The sequence below is a fragment of the Maniola hyperantus genome, chromosome 19, assembly GCF_902806685.2.
Source record: "Maniola hyperantus chromosome 19, iAphHyp1.2, whole genome shotgun sequence".
NCBI lineage: Eukaryota > Metazoa > Arthropoda > Insecta > Lepidoptera > Nymphalidae > Maniola > Maniola hyperantus.
The window spans coordinates 1,951,615-1,972,698 of record NC_048554.1 but is presented as its reverse complement, the minus strand read 5'-3'; the positions used below and the strand labels follow the sequence as shown (position 1 = coordinate 1,972,698).

The 21,084-nt window shown below is 37.8% G+C and overlaps 2 protein-coding genes across 3 annotated transcripts in view; both read right to left on the bottom strand.

The window, feature by feature from the left end:
- LOC117991240 (sialin) overlaps positions 1–20,896 on the bottom strand; it is an 82,234-nt gene extending 61,338 nt beyond the window's left edge. Inside the window, exons 1-2 of one of the 2 annotated variants that reach the window (XM_069504941.1) lie at positions 20,684–20,896; positions 5,408–5,464 (exon numbers count right to left, since the gene is read on the bottom strand). In XM_069504941.1, the coding sequence (XP_069361042.1) occupies positions 5,408–5,447 (40 nt within the window). In that variant the 5' untranslated portion in view covers positions 5,448–5,464; positions 20,684–20,896. The remainder of the gene's footprint in view (positions 1–5,407; positions 5,465–20,683) is intronic. The other variant, XM_069504943.1, reaches the window with a different exon arrangement.
- On the bottom strand, positions 13,613–14,629 carry LOC138403681 (uncharacterized). The gene has a single exon (XM_069505099.1). The coding sequence runs from the start codon at positions 14,627–14,629 to the stop codon at positions 13,613–13,615; it is 1,017 nt and encodes a 338-aa protein (XP_069361200.1).
- Positions 20,897–21,084: the final 188 nt, after the last annotated feature.

The window sequence follows — 21,084 nt, the reverse complement described above, 5'->3', positions numbered from 1 at the left end:
ACTTATAGGAAAGTTTAGTAGGTATAAACGAAAATGCTCTAACATCGAATTGAAGAATACTTTGTCATATTAGTCAACAGGTACAAGGAGATGGACTGATGGATATTTGAAGCAAATATAGGGAGTAGACTTTCTCCAAATAACAATTTATAAAACCCTACGCTCTTAATGCTATAAGAAAGTAGACTAATTTACATAATAAACCACAAAAATGTTCGTTTAGTATATATCTACTGAAAGAAGATAAAGACACCTGTAGGTCGAAAACCTGCCAATCAATCTTTATAACAATCTCAATTGTTGTGATTGGCTGAATTTGTGCTATTCTTGTTGCAACAATGCATTGTAGCGAATAGTGAGCGAGCATCAACCAATCTGTAGGTCGATTTCGTAAAACCTGCCAATCAATCATTTCAGCAATCATTATAACAATCTCAATTGTTGTGATTGGCTGAATTTATGCGATTCTTGTTGCAACAATGCATTGTAGCCAATAGTAAGCGAGCGTCAACCAATCAGAGGTGATTGCGATCGAGACATTGTAGCTGTCATTCTACCGCAATCGAGCAGCTGCCTGTTTAAACTGACTCATAAATCGTGTCAGTTTTTTTGCTTCGAGCATTTTGTCGGCTTGTCCCAAATTACACTCGTGCGCAGTGAACTTGACACACCTGTCAATTTGCTAAGCGATTTTATGATTGGGCACACGTGCTTTTGCTGTTTTTGCCTGAGATTTTTTACCATGTCGAACTCAAAAGTATGATTTAAGCTCTAATAAATTGACATGTTATCAATTTATTGACAGATATAGATTAGATCGACAAAACTGTTTCAACTTTCAGTTTAGGTATGTTGATTTAAAATCAGTTTTGCTTAATTTTTTTTTCTTCTAATGATTTGATTAATCAGCCTACTTAAAATGTTCTAATAAAATTATTAATAACTAGCTGCCCCGGCGAACTTCGTACCGCCTAACAGTCGATTTCTTTTTCAGGAATTTTTAAAATTTTTCTCTCTGTAAGAACCATCCCCCGCACTTCAAGGAATATTGTGAAAAAAGAAATAGCGAAATCGGTTCAGCTGTTCTCGAGATTTGCAATCAGCAACACATTCAGCGATTCATTTTTATATAATATAGAGATTGACATGTGAATAAAATACAAAAACGTGTATAAGAATAACATCACGTGTATGTTTGTATACAAATAACGCGCAAAGCTGTGGCAAAGAGTTCTTTAACGATGCCAAGGCCGTTCAACTATCTACAAACGCCCGACATTTCTGACGCGTTCATTTTAGGGTTCCGTACCTGAAAAGGACAAAAGAAACCCTTATTATAGGATATATTCTTTATCAAGAAACCTACAGGGGACTTCCCGAATCCCGTTCACCTAGAATCGTGAATTGGCAGATAGGCAGGTCATATAGCACATGTTATAGGAAAATCCGAAAACGTACCCCCGATTAAACGGCCAAGCCATACCTACCTTTTTTACCAAGATCTAGGAATTGTAGAATCAGGGCTTATAAGTAGAGTTATTTGTTGTTTAATATTATTAAAATGTGATACAGTCAAGAGCATTTAAGAGCTATATACATACTTTGTTCTTAGGACAAGCCCCGTGGGCAGCACAAATCAAAGCTCAGCTAGGGGCTTGGCTCTACTTCTTCTTATTCTTTGTCGTATCACTCTTGGCAGAGCGGTCGTGGTCATCACGAAGCAACGTCTTTGAGGGCAGATGTTATACGCCTCACGAGCATTCGCCATTTCTCCCTGCTGGCCGACAGCCTGGTACACTCGTGCAAAGGACCGCCCACAGCAGACTTAATTTGGTCGGTCCATGGTCGGTCGGTGGCTCTACTAGATATCTCATAACTTTTTAACAGTGAAAGCATGATGAACTTGTGAGTCTTGGCAACCTTTACATGTAATATTTTTGGTGGGATACCATTTCTACTATATTCTTATTTAAAGTTCTGTGGTTTTGACGTTTCCATGTAACTCGTAAGGTAGATTGCTTATTTTACTTCCGGTTGTAGAAGGACCTGTCAATACTTGGCACGTTTTTATGGTCGGATTATACCTTGGACGATTTAACCTATGGACTTGTAACGCGCCTAATATTACGAATAAAAATTTCTGTCACTTTTGGTGCGGGACGAGGAAACACTACATAGACAACTTGACACACTCACTCAACAAAGTTTTGTGTCATTATTAACACAAACATATCTAAATCTTCAACACTACTACATTTTACGCACACTAATAAGTTATATACATCAACATACAAAGACATTACGAGTGTAAGACTGTCAAATTGATTTGCGATGCTACCGTATCGATATTTTAAAATATATCGATAGTTTTTCAGAAACAAAAGTAGAAGTAAGAATTTATTACTCGTATTTAATTACTTAAAACCAGTGTTTGGTCAGCGTAGCGTATTCTTGCATACATTCACCTCACTTAATAGGTAATTATCCCAAAAACTAATAATGCAACGTAAAAATAAGAAAAATATTTATTTAAAAAATATGCACATACTTTTTTACTTATTTTATATCATTTTTAATCTTTGTATTTTTTTATAAAACGAAATTTTCATTTAAAATTTCGATAGTGAAAATGTGCTTATTAATGACTTATATTATTATATAATACAAAATAAACCTGACCGCGCAAAAGCCTACCAAACATAATTAGTAGGTATATCAATCAATAAAATGTTTTTTTCTTTCCAATCAATCATTTATTTATTGCACATTGGGTTTACATGGTAATTCCAATATGGTGTACTCTTTGTCCAAAAAAATTAAATGTAAGTTATTAAATATAACACGTATTGCCCTTACAAATTAGCAATGCAAAAATTTTCTCAATACCTGCCGCTTTTACCCCACAGCAAAATTCCATAAGACAGATATGATACTATGAAAATAAATTAGTAAACACACACGGTGGCCTCTTCTATTTTTAACACGTCATTATTTACCATTAGGTTAATGTTATGTACATTCTTGGCGATTTAATACATAAATTTTATACATTTCGCGCCTATCACTAAAATTGCGTTGCTTTAATTTTTTTTTAAATGTATTAAGTACGTGAAATCACAGAAATCGACCAGTTTTATTACAAGTATAGGTAGCGAAAAAATTGTGGTAATTAATAATAACTATTCTTTACTTGACTTGAAGACGGTAATTTAGTCGTTAATAATAAAGAAAATGTTTTCATCGATATCGATAATCGAACCGCAATCACTATCGTACTACTACGTAATTTCATGCTGTTCACGCGTATTCAAATTTTAACCTAATTTGTATATATCGAGGGTTGCAATTGTTTAGAAAAAACAAAATATAGCTCGTGAGGAGTGTGACTCGTTTCTACCGAATTATTACGTACTCAATTACTGAATCGGTAAAGTTCTCGATTGTTATTTTATTATAATAATTTATGTAATTTAATTTATAGAAAGCGTTTATTACACCAAAAATACTTACTTATGAAATGAAATTCCATCTTTTTGTAAATTTGATGTTTGATTTGTTCTTGCACTCACTAACGGCACAAACAGGCATTTTTCACCCAGCGTGTAAGACGTCGTCACACATCGAAAACGATTCTGACAATGACAAAATCGATTCCGCAAACAGTGTTTATAAACGCAGTGGATTAAAAATCCATTACTATTGACAGAGGGGAATAATCATGCGAGGCGCGTCCTTAGGTTAAATCGTCCAAGGATTATACGTATTAAAACCGATGGATTAATTAATGAGGTCTAAGGAAGGTTTATTTGATTTCTTAGTCATATTTTTTCTCTTTACACGTTTTTAGGATCAGGCTCAGTATATTATTATAAACTGCTAGATGATGCCCGCGACTTCGTCCGCGTGGATTTAGGTTTTTAAAAATCCCGTGGGAACTCTTTGATTTTCTGGGACAAAAGTAGCCTATGTCCTTCCCCGGGATGCAAGCTATCGCTGTACCAAATTTCGTCAAAATAGGATGAACGGATGGACCGTGAAAGGCTAGCAGACAGACACACTTTCGCATTTAAGTGATTCTTCATCGGAGTTAAGTGAGTCTTAAATAATTAAATATCACAAAACATCGTAAGAAAACCTGCATGCCTGAGAGTTCTCCATAATATTCTCAAAAGTGTGTGAAGTCTACCAATCCGCAGATGGCCAGCGTGGTAGTCTATGGCCAAAACCCTTCTCACTCTGAAAGGAGACTCGTGCTCTGTAGTGAGCACGAGTTGATCGATGGTGATCCTAATTCCTAATGTCTGGGTAATGAACGGAAACGCGAAATGATTACGCGTGAGATAGGCGAGTTTATTTTGAAGATGGCTGTGTGCCAGCACTTTGCGGCCACCTACGTCACGACGGGTGCAACCGAGCGTAGGCCACTGTGCAAATATTTTATCACAAGGCTTGCGCTTGACGACAATCAAAACGAAAAGGTGACTGACTGAGTGACTGATCTATCAACGCACAGCTCAAACTACTGGACGGATCGGGCTGTTTGGCATGCAGGCAGGTAGATAATACTATAACGTAGACATTTGCTAAGAAAGAAAGAACTTTTTTGGAAAAGTTAATCCCTAAAGGGGTAAATTTAGTGGTTTGAAATTTGTGTAGTCCACGCGGACGAAGTCGCGAGCATAAGCTAGTTTTCTTACAAGGCTTGCGCTTGGGACTGGGCAGGTCATGTGTGCCGCAGGCCAGATGACTTATGGGCAAAATCTGTTTCGTTCTCCCCAGAATCATCAACGCCAGCGTGGTAGGCCGAGGCGACGTTGGCGTGATGAATTCGATAAGTTTGCAGTCACGTGGCCTGAAGAGGCACGGAATCGGAAATGGTGGAAGGATCGGAGGGAGGCCTTTGCCCAGACGTGGGACAGTACTGGCTAATTTAGAACTTAGAATTTAGCTTGCGCTTGACGACAATTAAATATACAAAAGGAAAAGGTGACTGACTGACTGACTGATCTATCAACGCACAGCTCAAACTACTGGACGGATCTGGCTGAAATTTGGCATGTAGATAGCCATTATGACGATGACATTCGCTAAGAAAGGATTTTTGAAAATTCAACCCAATAGGGGTTCGAAATTTGTGTAGTCCACGCAGACGAAGTCGAGGACATAAGCTAGTCTTACTATATGGAAAACAATAACTATATAGTACGGTTGGCAACCCTATATCATGTTATATTATGATTTATCAAACTCGCTGTAATAGATAGGTAAGTTAACTAGTTTTCGTGTCCGGATTAAACCAAGTGTTAAAAACGATAAAGCAACCAACTGGAAACTGAACGAAAAAACCGGTATTTAAAGCCCAAAAAATTAAAAACAAAAAACCAGAGGTCATAATAAAAATTCTTACCTGTAAAGTTTCTCGGAAAGGACTTTTCTGTCTTGGCCATATTCGGAATGACTTGAACTGCAAATAAAATAAAAATGTTTAAGTAGGTATTTCACACATTGCAAAAAATGGCACAGTTACCTCGATATTAAGTATACCTATTGACACTTTGGAATGTGGCCATTATTTAGCAGCTCGCTTATTTGCTACTATTATAGGCCCAGAACAGACTGCGCAACGCAACTGCAATGAAATACATTTCAGGCATTTGACTATGGTAATTATAAAAGAGCAACTGCAGAGTTTCTTGCCGGCTCTTCTCCGTATTATCTACATTCTGAACCCGTGATAGAGTCCCAGACGTAGCATAAGAGACACTAGTTGTCCAACGTGAAATACTGCACTGTAGTACTAAAATGATGTGATTTTTTGTATCTAGTGGAAGTTTATGGGGCTACAATTCATTATTAAAGAAAATAATTTAAAAAATCACGACTTTTATTTATTTTTAACATAATTAATTATTACCGCCACGATGCACGGAAAGCGAATAATGACGTCACAATGCGTAAACGACAAATATTTTTCGATTTTTTAACACATAAAAATAGAGTAATTTTTGATGCACCTTTGATGAAACTAAGTAGTTTCACGTATCTAATTCCCCTAAGGGCCCAAAACAACTTCAATGCAACTAATTAACAAGGCATATCAATCGCGTCTCAAACAATTTGCGACATAAGTGGTCTGGTTTCATATATTTGTCTTGTAAGACAATTATTGTAAAGCATACAAAGTAACTCCAGTCACTTTTGAGTTGCGTTGTGTGTTCTAGGCCTTAGAGGACAGCGGTTGGGTTCTTTTTACAGCAAATGAGAAAATCGCGTGGCATTCATATTTCACGCATGAAATAAACTGTGAAATTAATTAAATAATTCACAAGAACATCGGTTTCAATTTACAGTACGACACTCTCAGTACGATCTCATGGCACTTGAATGACATTGACAGGGGGGCACTGTTGGAGAACAAAGGCTAAGAATATTCAAACAAGAACATAGGGGACACTTGAGGGCAACATTAGTTCCGATTTTCGCCACGCGCCAAGATAGCCTTGTCGCACTGTAAGTGGTTTGCACAATGCGGTCCGCAAATCCCAGTCAGTTTTTTTAAATTATTGCAATGGCTCTGGACACAGGTCGTTTAAAAATTAACAATAAGAAAGTTCAATAAAATAGTTTGTAGCCAAATAAGAATTTAGAACCAAAGATTAGAGTTAGGATTATGGAATTAAAACCAGACCTTGGTTAAATTAAGTTTATGTGTAATTGCATATTTAAAAGGGATATTCGCCATGCTAAACCATGACTAATATTCCCCTTTCCCCTGCAAGTAAGCGTAAAGCTTGTGCTAGGAGTAGAGAAAAGATGATTTCAGCTCCGTCGTAAGAGGGTAGGGCGTAGGCGAGTCGCCCACGACCGCCGCCTACCCCCTTCGAGAAGGACTTTCGGGCAATAGACACTGGGAGTCTATCGTCCGGAAAGAAACCAGTCCTCGAGTAGGGAGGCGCACCTTCGTGTTCCTGGTGCGCCTCAGACGGTGTGTAGGGACTATATTGGTCTCCTGAGGTGGGTCCTCAGCAGGCGCCGCTGGCTGGATTGCGCGAACGTGTTTGGCCCCGTAGCCCAGCCACCAGGCGATGCGTGGAACATCTTGGGGTTTTAGTCGGTAAGAGTCCGACATAACCTTGTTACGTAATTAAAGGGCTTAATAAAAACTAATAAATTTAATTTATAAAGATGAATAATATTTAAACAATAATTAAAACAAAGAACTTATACTTAAAGAAACAGAGTAACAGTGTAGAACAGAGTTTGAAATAGAATGTTTGGATTTTGGGATATCTGGGTTATATATGTGATTTGGAACTGGAGAGGATAATGAATGGTCTAAAGGACGAGGGCGAGATTTGGTTTGTTTACATAATAATGATTTGTTTACAATATAATGGAGTACATTTTAAAATAGGCTTATTTACTAATGTGAGGTTTAAAGGTTATAGATAGGTACAATTATAGGTTAGTAGGTATAGTTAGATATATTATTAAATTATATTGAGTTAGTACAGTTTATCTCTAATACTTAGGTATAGCTTAGGTATAGAAGTACTTAATATGGAGATATGGAGGTTATCTAACACCTCCCCTCTTAGAATAAAGATCGGGCCTTTGGAGTGCGCGATCTTGGGTTAGTTGTTGGTAGGTCTTCTTCTTCTTCTTCGTCTTTGGAAACTGCATTCGTGATGATCGTGGCCATTGGGATAGTTTGATGCTGACGAGAATTGTCGAAACAGTTGTTGAAAATTTGAATGCAACCTCTGGATTGCAGATCTCGATCTGGTTGGTTTTGGTTTCGAAGGCAGAAGCGGCGCCAGGGACAACATTTATATTATATTAGGAAAATGAGCATAGATGTGCCCAGTGCCATAGTGGCAAAAGAGTATTTGGTATTGGAATCACTATGATTGAAGGAGTTTTGATACTCCTTTAGAAGTTGTTTTTGTACTTTGATTTGATCCTTGATGATGTACAGCGAATTCAGTGGTATGTGTCTTGTTCTGCATTCAATGTCACAAATGTTGCGTAGAATCTGCATCTTGTTTCGATGAAATGATTTTAGAGTCTTCAGAGATCTTTTGATGTTCAATTTAAATTTTAGTGAAAATATCCATCGGTTATTTTTAAGCGTTTTAAAAGTGTTGCTATTTTTTGAGAATAATTGAATTGGCAATTTATTGGTAGTTCTTTTTGTTGCTTGTAGAATCTTCTTTCAGGTAAGTACGACGATCTTGCATCTTTCCGGAAGCTTGTAGACACGCAGCGTTGCCGTGTCGTAGAAGTGGCAAGTTATGTTTGCTCGAGGAAAGGAAGGTAGAATAAAAGAGGAATTGGAATGATTAAAAGGAATGGAATATAATGTTATATTATGATAATATAAATTAATTTGAATAAAATTGTAAAACCTAAATTAACTTAAAGAGATTTGTGTATAATATTAGAGTTATAGATTCTATAAAGTTGTAGTATTGTGTAAAGTGTTATGTATTTTTGAAGCAATTATATTGATGAAGCTTTTCATGTGATTATAATTAAAAAAAACATATTGATGGATACGGTAAAATAATAGATGGGCAGATTGTGCTCGATTCAATAGACAATATGCTTGTTGTAATAATATCTAAAACTATTTTTGGGCCAATTGTAAATTTTAGGATTTAGAAGATATAGTCGATATTCGTTTTAATTATAATGAGTTAAAAATGATTTCATTAGTTTGATTTAAGTATGATCTAAATATTCGCAAATAGAATACTTAGGTATTTGTCGTACAAAATTCTTAAAATAGTTTTAATCGAAGTTCAAATAGAAGTATTAATTTGTGATTACAAGTTTAGAATTCATTTATAATATAGAATATAATTTAGCATAAAACGTTAGGAGTGTATGAATTTTTAAATTTATTGATATAGAAGTTTTTCACAAAGATGTAGAGTTTGTACAAGAATAAATTTAAGTAAAGATAAAATTGTAAAACTGAAGTATGGGTATTCATGATTTCAGCGAATTTGGTATTGAAATGTCGTGTTTCATTATTTCGTTGATTTCGTGGGATAGGATTGGCCATCACCAAATGATACGACCTGAAAAACATTATTCTTTTATACGACTTAGAAATTATTTTATTTTTTTTTGAATTAGAGAGTTTAGAAGTATAAAAGATTTGGTAAAATTGTATAATTTGTAAATAGAAATTTGTAAAATAATATTATTTTAATTGTATAAACTATATGTATAAATCTATCTAAAACTATCTAATATATAAATTAAAACTAGGTATCAAGTTGATCATTGCAATCCTGTAAAGGTCTTAAGCGATTGCCGTGAACTAATTGGTTTCTACCAGATTTCCTTATAATGTAATTTTCGTTGAACCCTTTTCTTGCAATTTCGTATGGTCCTTCCCATTTGCTATCTAGATTATTAGGATTAGGTACGCGGAGCATAACTTTATCGCCTAATTGAAAATCAGCTATGTTTTTGATGTTATTGTCATAGCGTATTTTAGCTCTATCTTTCATGCTGTTAAGGTTTCTTTGAGCTATGTCACGAGATATTTTAAGACGTTCGTTAAGGTCGTTAAGGTAGTCACTTGTTGTGTACTCGCGCGAGTCTTTAAGGGTATAAAGCAAACGAGGTTTATATCCGAATAGGAGTTCATGAGGTGTGAAGCCTGTCGACTGATTCAGTGAGGTATTATGGCACATTATTGCAAGTGGTACGATTTGATCCCAATTGTGGGACCTTTTTGTAGAGTACATGCGTATATGGTCTCTGAGTACTGCATGGAATCGTTCTAATGCGCCGTTTGTTTGTGGATGATATGCTGTGCTGAACGTGTGTTGTGAGCCTAATAATTTCATTAGCTGTTTCAGGATATTATTGACAAATTCACCACCTTGGTCTGAATGAAAACGTTTTGGGATGCCATAATGTTGGCAGAAGGTTAGAAGGGATTTAGCGACAGTGATTGCTTGTTTATCGGGAATGGGATAAGCTTGGACGAATCTAGTTAAGTCGTCTTGTAAGGTCAGTATGTATTTGTTAGAGTCACCTGTAATGTCAGAGTAAGAAACTAAATCGATGGTAACTCGTTCGAATGGTTCTGTAGAAGAGGTTGTTATAACCATGGGAGCTTTGTATGTTTTTCTTTGTATTTTACCACGTTGGCATGTCATACAGTTATTAACATAGTCTTTTATAGTATCAGTCATACCATTCCAAAAATATTCGGATCTGATTTTACGTGTTGTTTCTACTATTCCTCTGTGTCCTGATAAACGGTCATCGTGAAATGTTTTTAGAATTTCAGGGATTTCTTCTGGATTTGGATGTTTAACCTTATTTTCACAAATCGTAATTTCACAGTCATAGGAGTCAGCTAAGTATGCGGTGATGTGTAGTTGTTCGTTGCCTTGTAATTTACATGTTGGGTAATTTTTGAGATCTGGGACGAAAAGTGATTTGCAATTATGTTGTTGTAAACAACTTAGAAGAGTTTTGAAATAACTTTCAGAATCCCATGAGTCGAAATGTGTTGGCCTTGTACAACCGAAAAACATATTTTGTTTGTTATTTGAAACCACTAAATCGACATCGTAAAGTGTTTTGGGTTTTTCTAAATATGGATCTACTTGAGGACATGTTGAGATTGCAGTGTTAAAAAGGTCGTTCTTATCTGACAGTTCGCATGAAATGGGAATAAATATGTCTTTATGTCTGTCGTCTAAGAGATTGTCTGGAGAAATATGGAGATTTGGAGTGTCGAAGCTATAAGTGGAGTTTTCAAAAAAATGAGAGTAATTGATTTGGAGATAATCTTCTGAGAATACTTCAGTAGGTTTTGGATTTTGAGTGGAATTTTGAATGTCGTTATCGTCGAGTGTTGGGTCTACAACATTAGTGTTCATGACAGGGGGTCGTGAAAGCGCATCGGCGTTTGTGTTACTTTTACCTGCTTTATAAATAACTTCGTAGTCAAATTCTTCTAGTTTTAGTCTCCATCTAACGAGACGACTACCTGGGTCTTTTATAGAAAATAACCATGTAAGTGGTTTATGGTCAGTCACAATTTTGAATTTTCTACCGAATAGATAAGGACGGAAATGTTTGACGGCCCAAACAATTGCCAATAATTCGCGCTCTATGGTGGAATAATTTGATTCGGCTTTATTAAGTGTGCGAGATGCATAAGCTATAGGTAGATCTTTGCCTATTGGTCCTTGAGATAGAACTGCGCCGATGGCGTGTATTGAAGCATCAGTGGTTAAAACAAATTCTTTTGTAAAGTCAGGATATTGCAGGATAGGTGGATTAATTAGTAAGTTTTTACACTCTTCGAATGCTTTTTGTTGGGTTTCGCCCCAAATAAAAGGTGTGTCCTTTTTGAGAAGACTAGTAAGTGGTTTAGTTATTTTGCTAAAATTCGAGATGAATCGTCGGTAATAGCCTGTAAGACCTAGAAATGCTTTTATATCTTTGCAGCATTTTGGAACTGGAAAATCTTTGACTGCTTGAATTTTGTCTGGATTGGGTTTTACGCCTTCGCTAGAAATAATGTGACCTAGGTACGCTACTTCACGTCTTAAGAATTCGCATTTGTCAGGTTGGACTTTGAGTTCGTATTTTTGGAGTCTAGAAAATACTTCACAAAGTTTTTGTTCGTGTTCTTGTAGACTTGATGCAAAAACAACAATGTCATCTAGGTATACAAAGCATCTTTCACCTTGTAATCCGCAGAGTACGGAATCCATTACACGTTGGAAGGTGGCAGGAGCATTCTTAAGTCCAAAAGGCATTCTTTTGTACTCGTAATGACCATAGGGTGTATTAAATGCTGTTTTAGGAATGTCTTCGGGTTCGACTTCGAGTTGATGGAATCCTGAGGCAAGATCTAAGGTAGTAAAGTATTGAGAGTGTCCTAATTTGTCTAGAATGTCAGTGATGTTAGGAAGTGGATAGCTGTCACCTACAGTTACGTCGTTTAGTTTGCGGTAGTCTATGACTAAACGCCATTTTTGTTTTCCAGAAGCGTCAAGTTTTTTAGGAACTACCCAGATTGGGCTACTCCAAGGGGATGAACTAGGTTGAATAATATCTTGGTCTAACATTTTCTGGACTTGAGTCTTAACTTCGTTTTCGTGAACTTGTGGGAATCTGTAAGTCTTAGTATGAATGGGCTTGTCAGAGGTTGTAGGTATTCGATGTTTCGTGTGGTTGCTGAATGTGAGAGAGTCGCCTTCAATAAAGAATATGTCTGAAAATTCGGAAACTATTTTGTTTAAAGATTCTGATTCTTCGGAATTTAGATGTTCTTTTCTTACTAACTGCATAACTTTGCTTTGACGGTCTAAAGAGTTCATGTTGTTAATCGTTATAGGTTCTTGGGATGTGTTGTTGTTTGTAATATTATAGTCATTAGTATTAAATGGAACCGCATTAATAATAGGCGTAGTGATTATCTCGTCGTTTTTGTTAGCATTTACACAAGTGATATAGAATGAATTGTTTGTGACATTTACTAATGCGTTAGGAATAACGATGCCATTAGGTAATATTTGTTTCTCAATAATGGCTGTGCCCGAGTCAATGTTATTTGTTTTACATCTAATTATGGTTTCCGTTCGGCTTGCAAGAAATTGTTTATTTGGATCGTAATTAGTGACGGGTTCGTTAAGATAGTGAAGCTTATAGGTTTTATCACGTATGCGCATTGTTTTTGATTTCATGTAAATATTGGCGTTAAACTGTGTCATGAAGTCGTTACCTAAAATACCATCCGCTTTAAGGTTCAAATTGGCTACGTGAAATTTAAACTTTGGGAAGTTGTCTAGAGAAACTTCAGCTGAGCCAAAACTGGTGGTTGATGTTTGCGAGTTAGAAATGCCTATTATAGAGACTTTGTCTAGGTCATTTAGCTGAGCTGTACCTATTTTGTCTTGTCTCAATATTGAAATTCCTGCACCAGTGTCAATTAATAGAATTACGGGTTGATTTTCTATTTGGAATGTGCAATGTAATAAGTTCTCGGGAGGTACGTCATTTAGAGGCGATACGGAGTAGGATTGAATAGGGTTTGAATCGGTAGGAATAGTATTCTGAGGTTTTGGGTTAGGTTTAGGTTTGGGTTTAGGCTTTGAATGGTATCGTGATTTGGTAGATTTACGGGATTTCGTAGGAATAGTGGGTTTGGCATGATTTTTTGAGAAATTGGTGAAATCAGTGGAAATGGTAGGTTTGGTAACGTTAGTTGGAATAGTAGAACTCGTAGGTATGTTGGATTCGTTGGAAATAGTAGGTTTGTTAGAATTAGTAGGTTTTGCGGAGCTCGCAGATTTAGTATTGTTGAAAGATTCGGAGTTAGTAATTACATCAGTACTGCGGGTTTGGGGCTGGTTACCCTGTTCGTGAGTTACCGATTTTGATTGAAATTCAGATACAGTGTTCGAGGATATTGAATCTTGGTTGGTTTGCGTAGATGCATCTTTGTATTGTCTCCCATAGACTGGCGATGCGTCATTGATTTCCTTAGAGGCAGTTATATTGTGTCCCCGATGGACTGGATTTTGGAAACTGCGACTAAGACTTTGTTTGGGCAGAGTAGGTCTGCTTACCATTTGAGTTGGAAATTCTCTAGGTTCAAACTCGGTGTTGGAGTTTGGATCATTGAGCAGGAGGCTGAAGCGATTTCCGACGAGCTGCTCATTTCGTTGGTCGCTTCGCAGTTTAAATTATTTGCATAAGCTGGAGGAGCTGGTAGGGCACGTTGTATTAGTGGGCGTGTCTGTGCCGAAGGGGTTGGTAAGGCTCGTTGTGTTGACGGGCGCGTTTGTGCCAGAGAGGCTGGCAACGTGTTTCGTATGAGGGAGTCCGACTGGATATTATTGCGCAAGTTATTGTTATATGCTCTTTTGCGACATTCAGATATTAGATGACCTGGATTTTTGCAATAGTTACAGGTTTTCGTATTTGATGGGTATGAATTATAAATTGTACGAGGATTAGGAACGATTTGAGTTCGTTGTAAGCTGGGTTTATGTTGATTCGTGTTATTTTTAAATAAGGATTGCCTAGCTGTGTTCATAGCTCGTATTTTTTCTTCTTCTATGGCAAAACGCCCAGCTACAGTTAGGTTTCGGAAACCTCGCGTTCTTAGCATCGTACCTATTTCGGAGCTAATGCCGTTAACGAAGACGCTTAAGGCGGTCTCTTCTGTTGTTGCCATCCGACCTAATAACGTATTGTCTTTGATTTCGGTATTTAGTTTTTCAACTATTTTGCTTCGGCATAAGTCGACTCTGTGGAAGAAGTCGGTTATGCTTTCAGCTGGTTTTTGGAACATCGACTGTAGTTCTAAATTGAGATGTGAAATCGTCTTGACATTGGAGAATTTCTCAATAAGGTAGGACTTAAGGTCTTCCCATGACGTATATTGTTTAGAGTGGACATCGGAAGCACATGTACCCGTTATGTTATTTAGTGCATAGACGAGTAGGATTTGTTCCTTCTCGGCGTCTGCTAGAAGAAATGCAGAGTCACAAGACCGGACAAATCTGTAGATTTGTTGTGATTCTGCGGTGTCGAATGTTGGGATGAGTTTTAATAACGTGTTAATTTCTAGAGGCATTGTGTTTGTGTCCTGTATCGGCGATTGAGATAAGTTGGGATATAGAGAGTTGGTGTATGGTTCGTTTTTTATGGATTTAGGCATGTAGAAATAGGATAAATAGATATAAAATAGTACACACAAGGAAAAAAATAGGAATTGAGCAGACAAATTAAGCCACTTACCACAGTAACATCAAGATGAGGAGCATTGCGTTCGGCGACATTTGTTAAAAGCTTGCAGCTACCGTACGTTTTGAGCTATTGTCTCTTGACGCACGTTCTTGTCGTCTTAAATTTGCACAATTAATTTAATTTGTTACGCAATAATCCTACCGAACTGCGCCAATTTGTTACGTAATTAAAGGGCTTAATAAAAACTAATAAATTTAATTTATAAAGATGAATAATATTTAAACAATAATTAAAACAAAGAACTTATACTTAAAGAAACAGAGTAACAGTGTAGAACAGAGTTTGAAATAGAATGTTTGGATTTTGGGATATCTGGGTTATATATGTGATTTGGAACTGGAGAGGATAATGAATGGTCTAAAGGACGAGGGCGAGATTTGGTTTGTTTACATAATAATGATTTGTTTACAATATAATGGAGTACATTTTAAAATAGGCTTATTTACTAATGTGAGGTTTAAAGGTTATAGATAGGTACAATTATAGGTTAGTAGGTATAGTTAGATATATTATTAAATTATATTGAGTTAGTACAGTTTATCTCTAATACTTAGGTATAGCTTAGGTATAGAAGTACTTAATATGGAGATATGGAGGTTATCTAACAACCTCCGTGCCCCCCGGGTGCGGTGGTATCCATGAGGATTTCCCCACGGAAAAAAAAAGGAGTAGGTGCGACATTATAGTACAACGGGTGGTGCTTGAACCGCCGACATATCGGAACTCAGTCGGTCAGTCCGCTCAACAACCATTGAGCTATTAAATTTAAAAAAACTTGTCTCTCACACCACTAGCTGTTTATATCGCCAAAAAAAGTATTTGCATTAAAACACCGCATTAATTAAAATAACTGATCGACGATGATTTAATTAAATACAGCTCACGGTCTTCCGGTCAATTGCCGTACAAAATGATTCTTTTTTTAAATCGTGTATTTGCGATTTCATTTTTTAAGGACCGTTAAGTACGCGAGACGTTTCGTTTTACGTTTGGCGCCAATAAAATAACGGGGTATGTCATCTTTGCGTTCCATTTCGAACAAAAGTAATTAAAATTTATTAGAGTAGCACTAACATCGAACGTGACATCAAATATTTGCCGCTACTGAGTTATTTTAATCGATTTTTAGGGTTCCCTACCTCAAAAGGAAAAACGGAACCCTTATAGGATCACTTTTTTGTCTGTCTGTCTGTCAAGAAACCTACAGGGTACTTCCCGTTGACCTAGTATCACGGAATTTGGCAGGTAGGTAGGTCTAAAGGTCTGTACGCAGTTGCACTGCGCTGCGCGTCGCTGCAGTCCGACTTCAGGCCGCTCACGGTACCTACCGCACTACAACTGCAGTACGCGGCAGCTCGCGTCACTTGCGCGTCATCGTCTCAAGATGAGCGACAGTGAAGAGGGAAAGGGTGGAAGCCGACATCCTAGGAGTAGGGAATTTTGAGGATATACATCTAAGAGCCCGCCATGTGCCAAAAATTAAAACTACGTTATTTATTTTGAGGTCTATCACGCCTTTAAATTAAATACTTAACTCGATGCGCGTGTATCTTATCCGAGCACCGTAGCATTCTGAAGCGACGCGACGCGCCGCTGGGTATGTCGCACTAGCGTCGCTGCACAGAGCGCAGAAGAGCGAGAAGCGCTGTGCAGCGCCTCTCGAGTGCGATATGCGCCATTCAAAATGATAGAAATAATATTTTGACGCTCTGTGCCGCGCCCTGCAGTGACGCGCAGCGCAGCTTAGGTGCGTACAGACCTTTATAGCAGACATACCTATGGGGAAATATCTCCCCGCACACTCACACAGCCCCCGCGCTAATCCAGTGCGGGTGATATGCGGGTGTGCGGGGCGTCCCCCCCCCTCATACCCCGATTGCCATCTCGACCTGTCGACCTGACGTCATTAAGATGGCGGCCACGCGCATTAGCAATTTACGGGACTTATATCAATGCTGCGAAACAAAACATATTCGCACTGTGTGCAGTGTATTTGGATGTGATTTGAATAGCCTCAAGGCTAAGCAACACGTCAGGGGCGTTTCAATGATCGATCGCCCAAATTGAAGAGCAAGGGCATTTTTTGTGCTACCCACATGTTGGTGTCTCGTATTACCCGTTTACCTTATGAACATAAGATAATTCTTATGTTATAATATTCTAAGTCATGGTCGCAAACTATGGGCCCCATAAGAAAGCTCAGAGTCACTCAGCGGGCGATGGAGAGAGCTATGGTTGGAGTTTCTCTACGTGATCAAATCAGAAATGAGGAGATCCGTAGGAGAACTAGAGTAACCGACATAGATCAACGTGTTGCGAAGCTGCAGTGGCAATGGGCAGGGCACATAGTTCGTACAACCGATAGACGTTGGGGTCCCAAGGTGCTGGAATGGCGACCTCGCACCGGAAGACGCAGCGTTGGAAGACCCCCACTAGGTAGACGGACGATATCAGACGAGTCGCAGGGAGCCGCTGGATCCAGGCGGCGCAAGACCGTGGCGAGTGGAAGTCCCTACAAGAGACCTATGTCCAGCAGTGGACGTCTATTGGTTGATGATGATGATGATGAATGTTCTAAGTATACGGTACATAATTCGGAAAAATAGATTTTTTGAAGAAAGTAGTGTCGCTATTTAAAAGTATACCTATAGTCGAAGTGCCATTCAGCATTTAGCTCGATGCGCCTCTGGTCGGACACAGAGGTGTTGTGATTGCTTTTTCTATTCTTAAAATGCTGAATGACTTTCAATATAGAGATACGAATATACACAAAAAAATTAAGTAACTTAAGTTAGGTAGAATATTAGTTACTTATATAAAATTTAATTTTAGTTAATTTATGTTATAAGGTACGATAGGGTTGACATGTATCTACATATGTACCTAGTGTATAAAAGCCATTTAAAATAAATAAAGATATTTTTATCATGAACGTCACGCCGCGCTCTACGGAAGGTGAATAATGACGTCACAATACGTAAACGACAATTTTTTTTAAAAAGCAGCATTGAAATAGAGTAATTTCTGCGGGAAAATATTTTTATGTTAAATAATTTAAAAACATTTGTCGTTTACGCCTTAGAGTCAAATAATTACCATCATCATCATGATCAACCCATCGCCGGCTCACTACAGAGCACAGGTCTCCTCTCAGAGTGAGAAGGGTTTTGGCCATTGGCCATAGCGTGACGTTAATAATTAATTATTTTAAAAATAAATAAAAATGTTGTTTTTTTAATTATTCTCTTGGGCCTTAATAATGAATTCTAGCCCCATAAACTGCCGCGATACAAAAAACCTGGTCATTTTATTACTACAGTCCAAGACCCTATTGAGTTTTTTTTTAAATTCCTTATACACAAGTTAGCCTTATGACTACGATCTCACTGGGTGGTACCTAGGTGATGATGTAGTCTAAGATGGTAACGGGAACTTTTTATTCAGATACAAGTTGGCCCTTGACTGCAATCTCACCTGGTGTTAAGTGATGATGCAGTCTAAGATGGAAGCGCGCTAACCTGGAAGAGGTATGGCAGTTTTTTTATTAAACCCATGCCGAATTGGTTTCTACACGGCATCGTACCAGAACGCCAAATCGCAAGGCGGCACAGCTTTGCGAGTAGGGTGGTAACTAGCCACGGCCGAAGCCTCCCACTGACTGTAAGTACGGAATCCTCGGTGCGCGAGTCCGACTCGTACTTGACCGGTTTTTGCTTTTTACTAACTTATTCTGAACATCGCCGAAGCGAGCAGCATCTTGATCTTGATGGGAATTTCATCATGACATCATGATCAACCCATCGCCGGCTCACTACAGAGCACGGGTCTCCTCTCAGAGTGAGAAGGGTTTTGGCCATAGTCTACCACGCTGGCCAAGTGCGGATTAGCAGACTTCACACACCTTTGAGAACATTATGGAGAACTCTCAGGCATGCAGGTTTCCTCACGATGTTTTCCTTCACCGTTAAAGCAAGTGATATTTTAATTACTTAAAAACGCACATAACTCTGAAAAGTTAGAGGTGCGTGCCCGGGATCGAACCCCCGACCTCCGATTGGAAGGCGGACGTCCTAACCACTAGGCTACCACAGCTAGATGGGAATTTACTCTACTACAACTAGGGACATTACGAGTACTGTAGGTAGGTAGGTATTCAATGGAACGCAATGGCGCCTGATTGTCGTTAAAATGCAATGAATATTCTACGAATGGGCCTGTTACTGTGCAGTTACTTTCTTTAATCGTCTATTACATTGACGTATTACGTACGCGACAGGTTGAGACGGCAATAGGGTATGAGACGGGGGACGCCCCGCACGTCACCCGCACCGGGTTAGCGTGCGGGCTGTTCGTGGCGTTCCCTCCCCAATTGCCATCTCGGTCTGTCGCGTTTGTATAGCTATATGCAGTGGCGTGCACAGGGTTTGAAGCCAGGGTAGGCATTAGTTAGGTATTAGGTAGGAACCTGTTTTATTACAAGTTGAGCTATTACAACTGGGGTAAGCAGTGCATTTATGCCTCTATGACCTGCAGGCCACTGGCTATAGGTGTATATTATGTATATGTAAATCTTTAATTGTTTTAAAGTAAAATAAGTTAGGTTCCTACCACCTACCTTACAGACTGCAGGATGGTAGGCAGAGCCCAGAGGAGGTCCCAATCAATATGCCTAAAGGAAAATATTTATAAAATGTACTATATACGTACCTACCTACACTAATTAGCTATCAAATTACTTAACCTATTCTCGAATTTATAATTTTTTTGTAAATACTAATAGGTATATGTACCTACCTATGTATTATCAAAAAATTCACTATTATAAAAAAAGATGGGCCGTGAAAAGGTAACAGATAAAATACGGACAGACAGACACTATCGCATATAAAGGTAAAAAATAATATTTTATTGGGCATTATAAATCTCCATCCTATAAACCCTGCTTGCCCGAGACGTGATGTGGTGTTTTTTTTTAAATTTTAAACCAGTATGAGTAAGCAAGTGAAGTGGCAATGGGCATGGCACATACCTAGTTCGTAAAACTGATAAACGTTGGGGTCTCAAGGTCTTGGAATAGCGACCTCGCACCAGAAGACGCAGCGTTGGAAGACCCCCACTAGGTGGACGGACAACATACGAGTCGTGTGGAAGTCCCAACAGGAGACCTATGTCCAGCAGTGCACGTCTATCGATTGATGATGATGATGATGATTAAGCAAATAGGCGCAAATAACTGAACAAATGCAAGTCAGACTCATGCACCGAGACGAGGATTCAACGTTACAGTATACCTACCTACTACCTACTTATTATTTTTAACCGACTTCCAAAAAGGAGGTGGTTCTCAATTCGGCCGGTTTCTTTTTTTTTTATTTTTTATTTTTAAGTAGCTTTTTATTGCCAGGAATATAATATGAACATCAAGAAATAATTACAGTAAATATCTTTTCTACGCACCCTTCACAAGTTCACAAAGCAAACCAAGAAAATGGCATTTCATACCCCAAGTCTTGTGCATCAAAGTTCGATATTGTTTGTGAAAGAGGGTTAACAGTCGTGAAACTTAAGCCACCGAAGACCATCTGTTACCTCGTAGTAGGTATTTAATATATTAATCTGCTACTGCAGAATTCGTATGAACGCATGAACGAGACAGATTTTTTAAGATTTTATGGATACCTACTTAGGTACTTCAGTAAATATTTTGTTTTCGGCTTTACGTGAATAATTTATGAAATCAAAGATCATAAGCATTTAACCTTAAGGACAATTAAGTATTTCTATGTTAAAAAACAATTAGCATTTAACATTTTTATTCGTATAAATATTGTCAAAATTATTTACGTCTTCACTCTCAGATTAATTCGAGTTAGGTACTCACCGTCAAATTATTTTTAAACACTTAACTTATAAAACGCACAAAACAAAACTAGACAATACACTAAAATAAGCTTACACTTTTTACTAAAACAATTTAAATTACAGCTACACTTTTTTAATTACCTAATTTGTAGATACAATAATTTTAAAAATTTCGTGAACTCGAGCCGAGAGTCACACACTACATATACCGGCAAGCGCAGAAACCCGACTGACGCGCCCTCAAGTGGCTTGCGCTCAAAATACTTTTCAATGGATACGTTCCGTTTTCAAATAAAAGGTTTCATTCATAACATGCACCAAGTTCGTTTAAAAATAAAATAAAAAGTAAACTTTCTTTTAAATTATTTCTTTACTGGAGTTCATTAATCTGTTTTTAGTTATGTATATATAAATAAATAA

Excerpts from the sequence above, each read along its gene's own strand:
- LOC138403681 (XM_069505099.1), bottom strand. The coding sequence starts at position 14,629 with ATGCCTCTAGAAATTAACACGTTATTAAAACTCATCCCAACATTCGAC.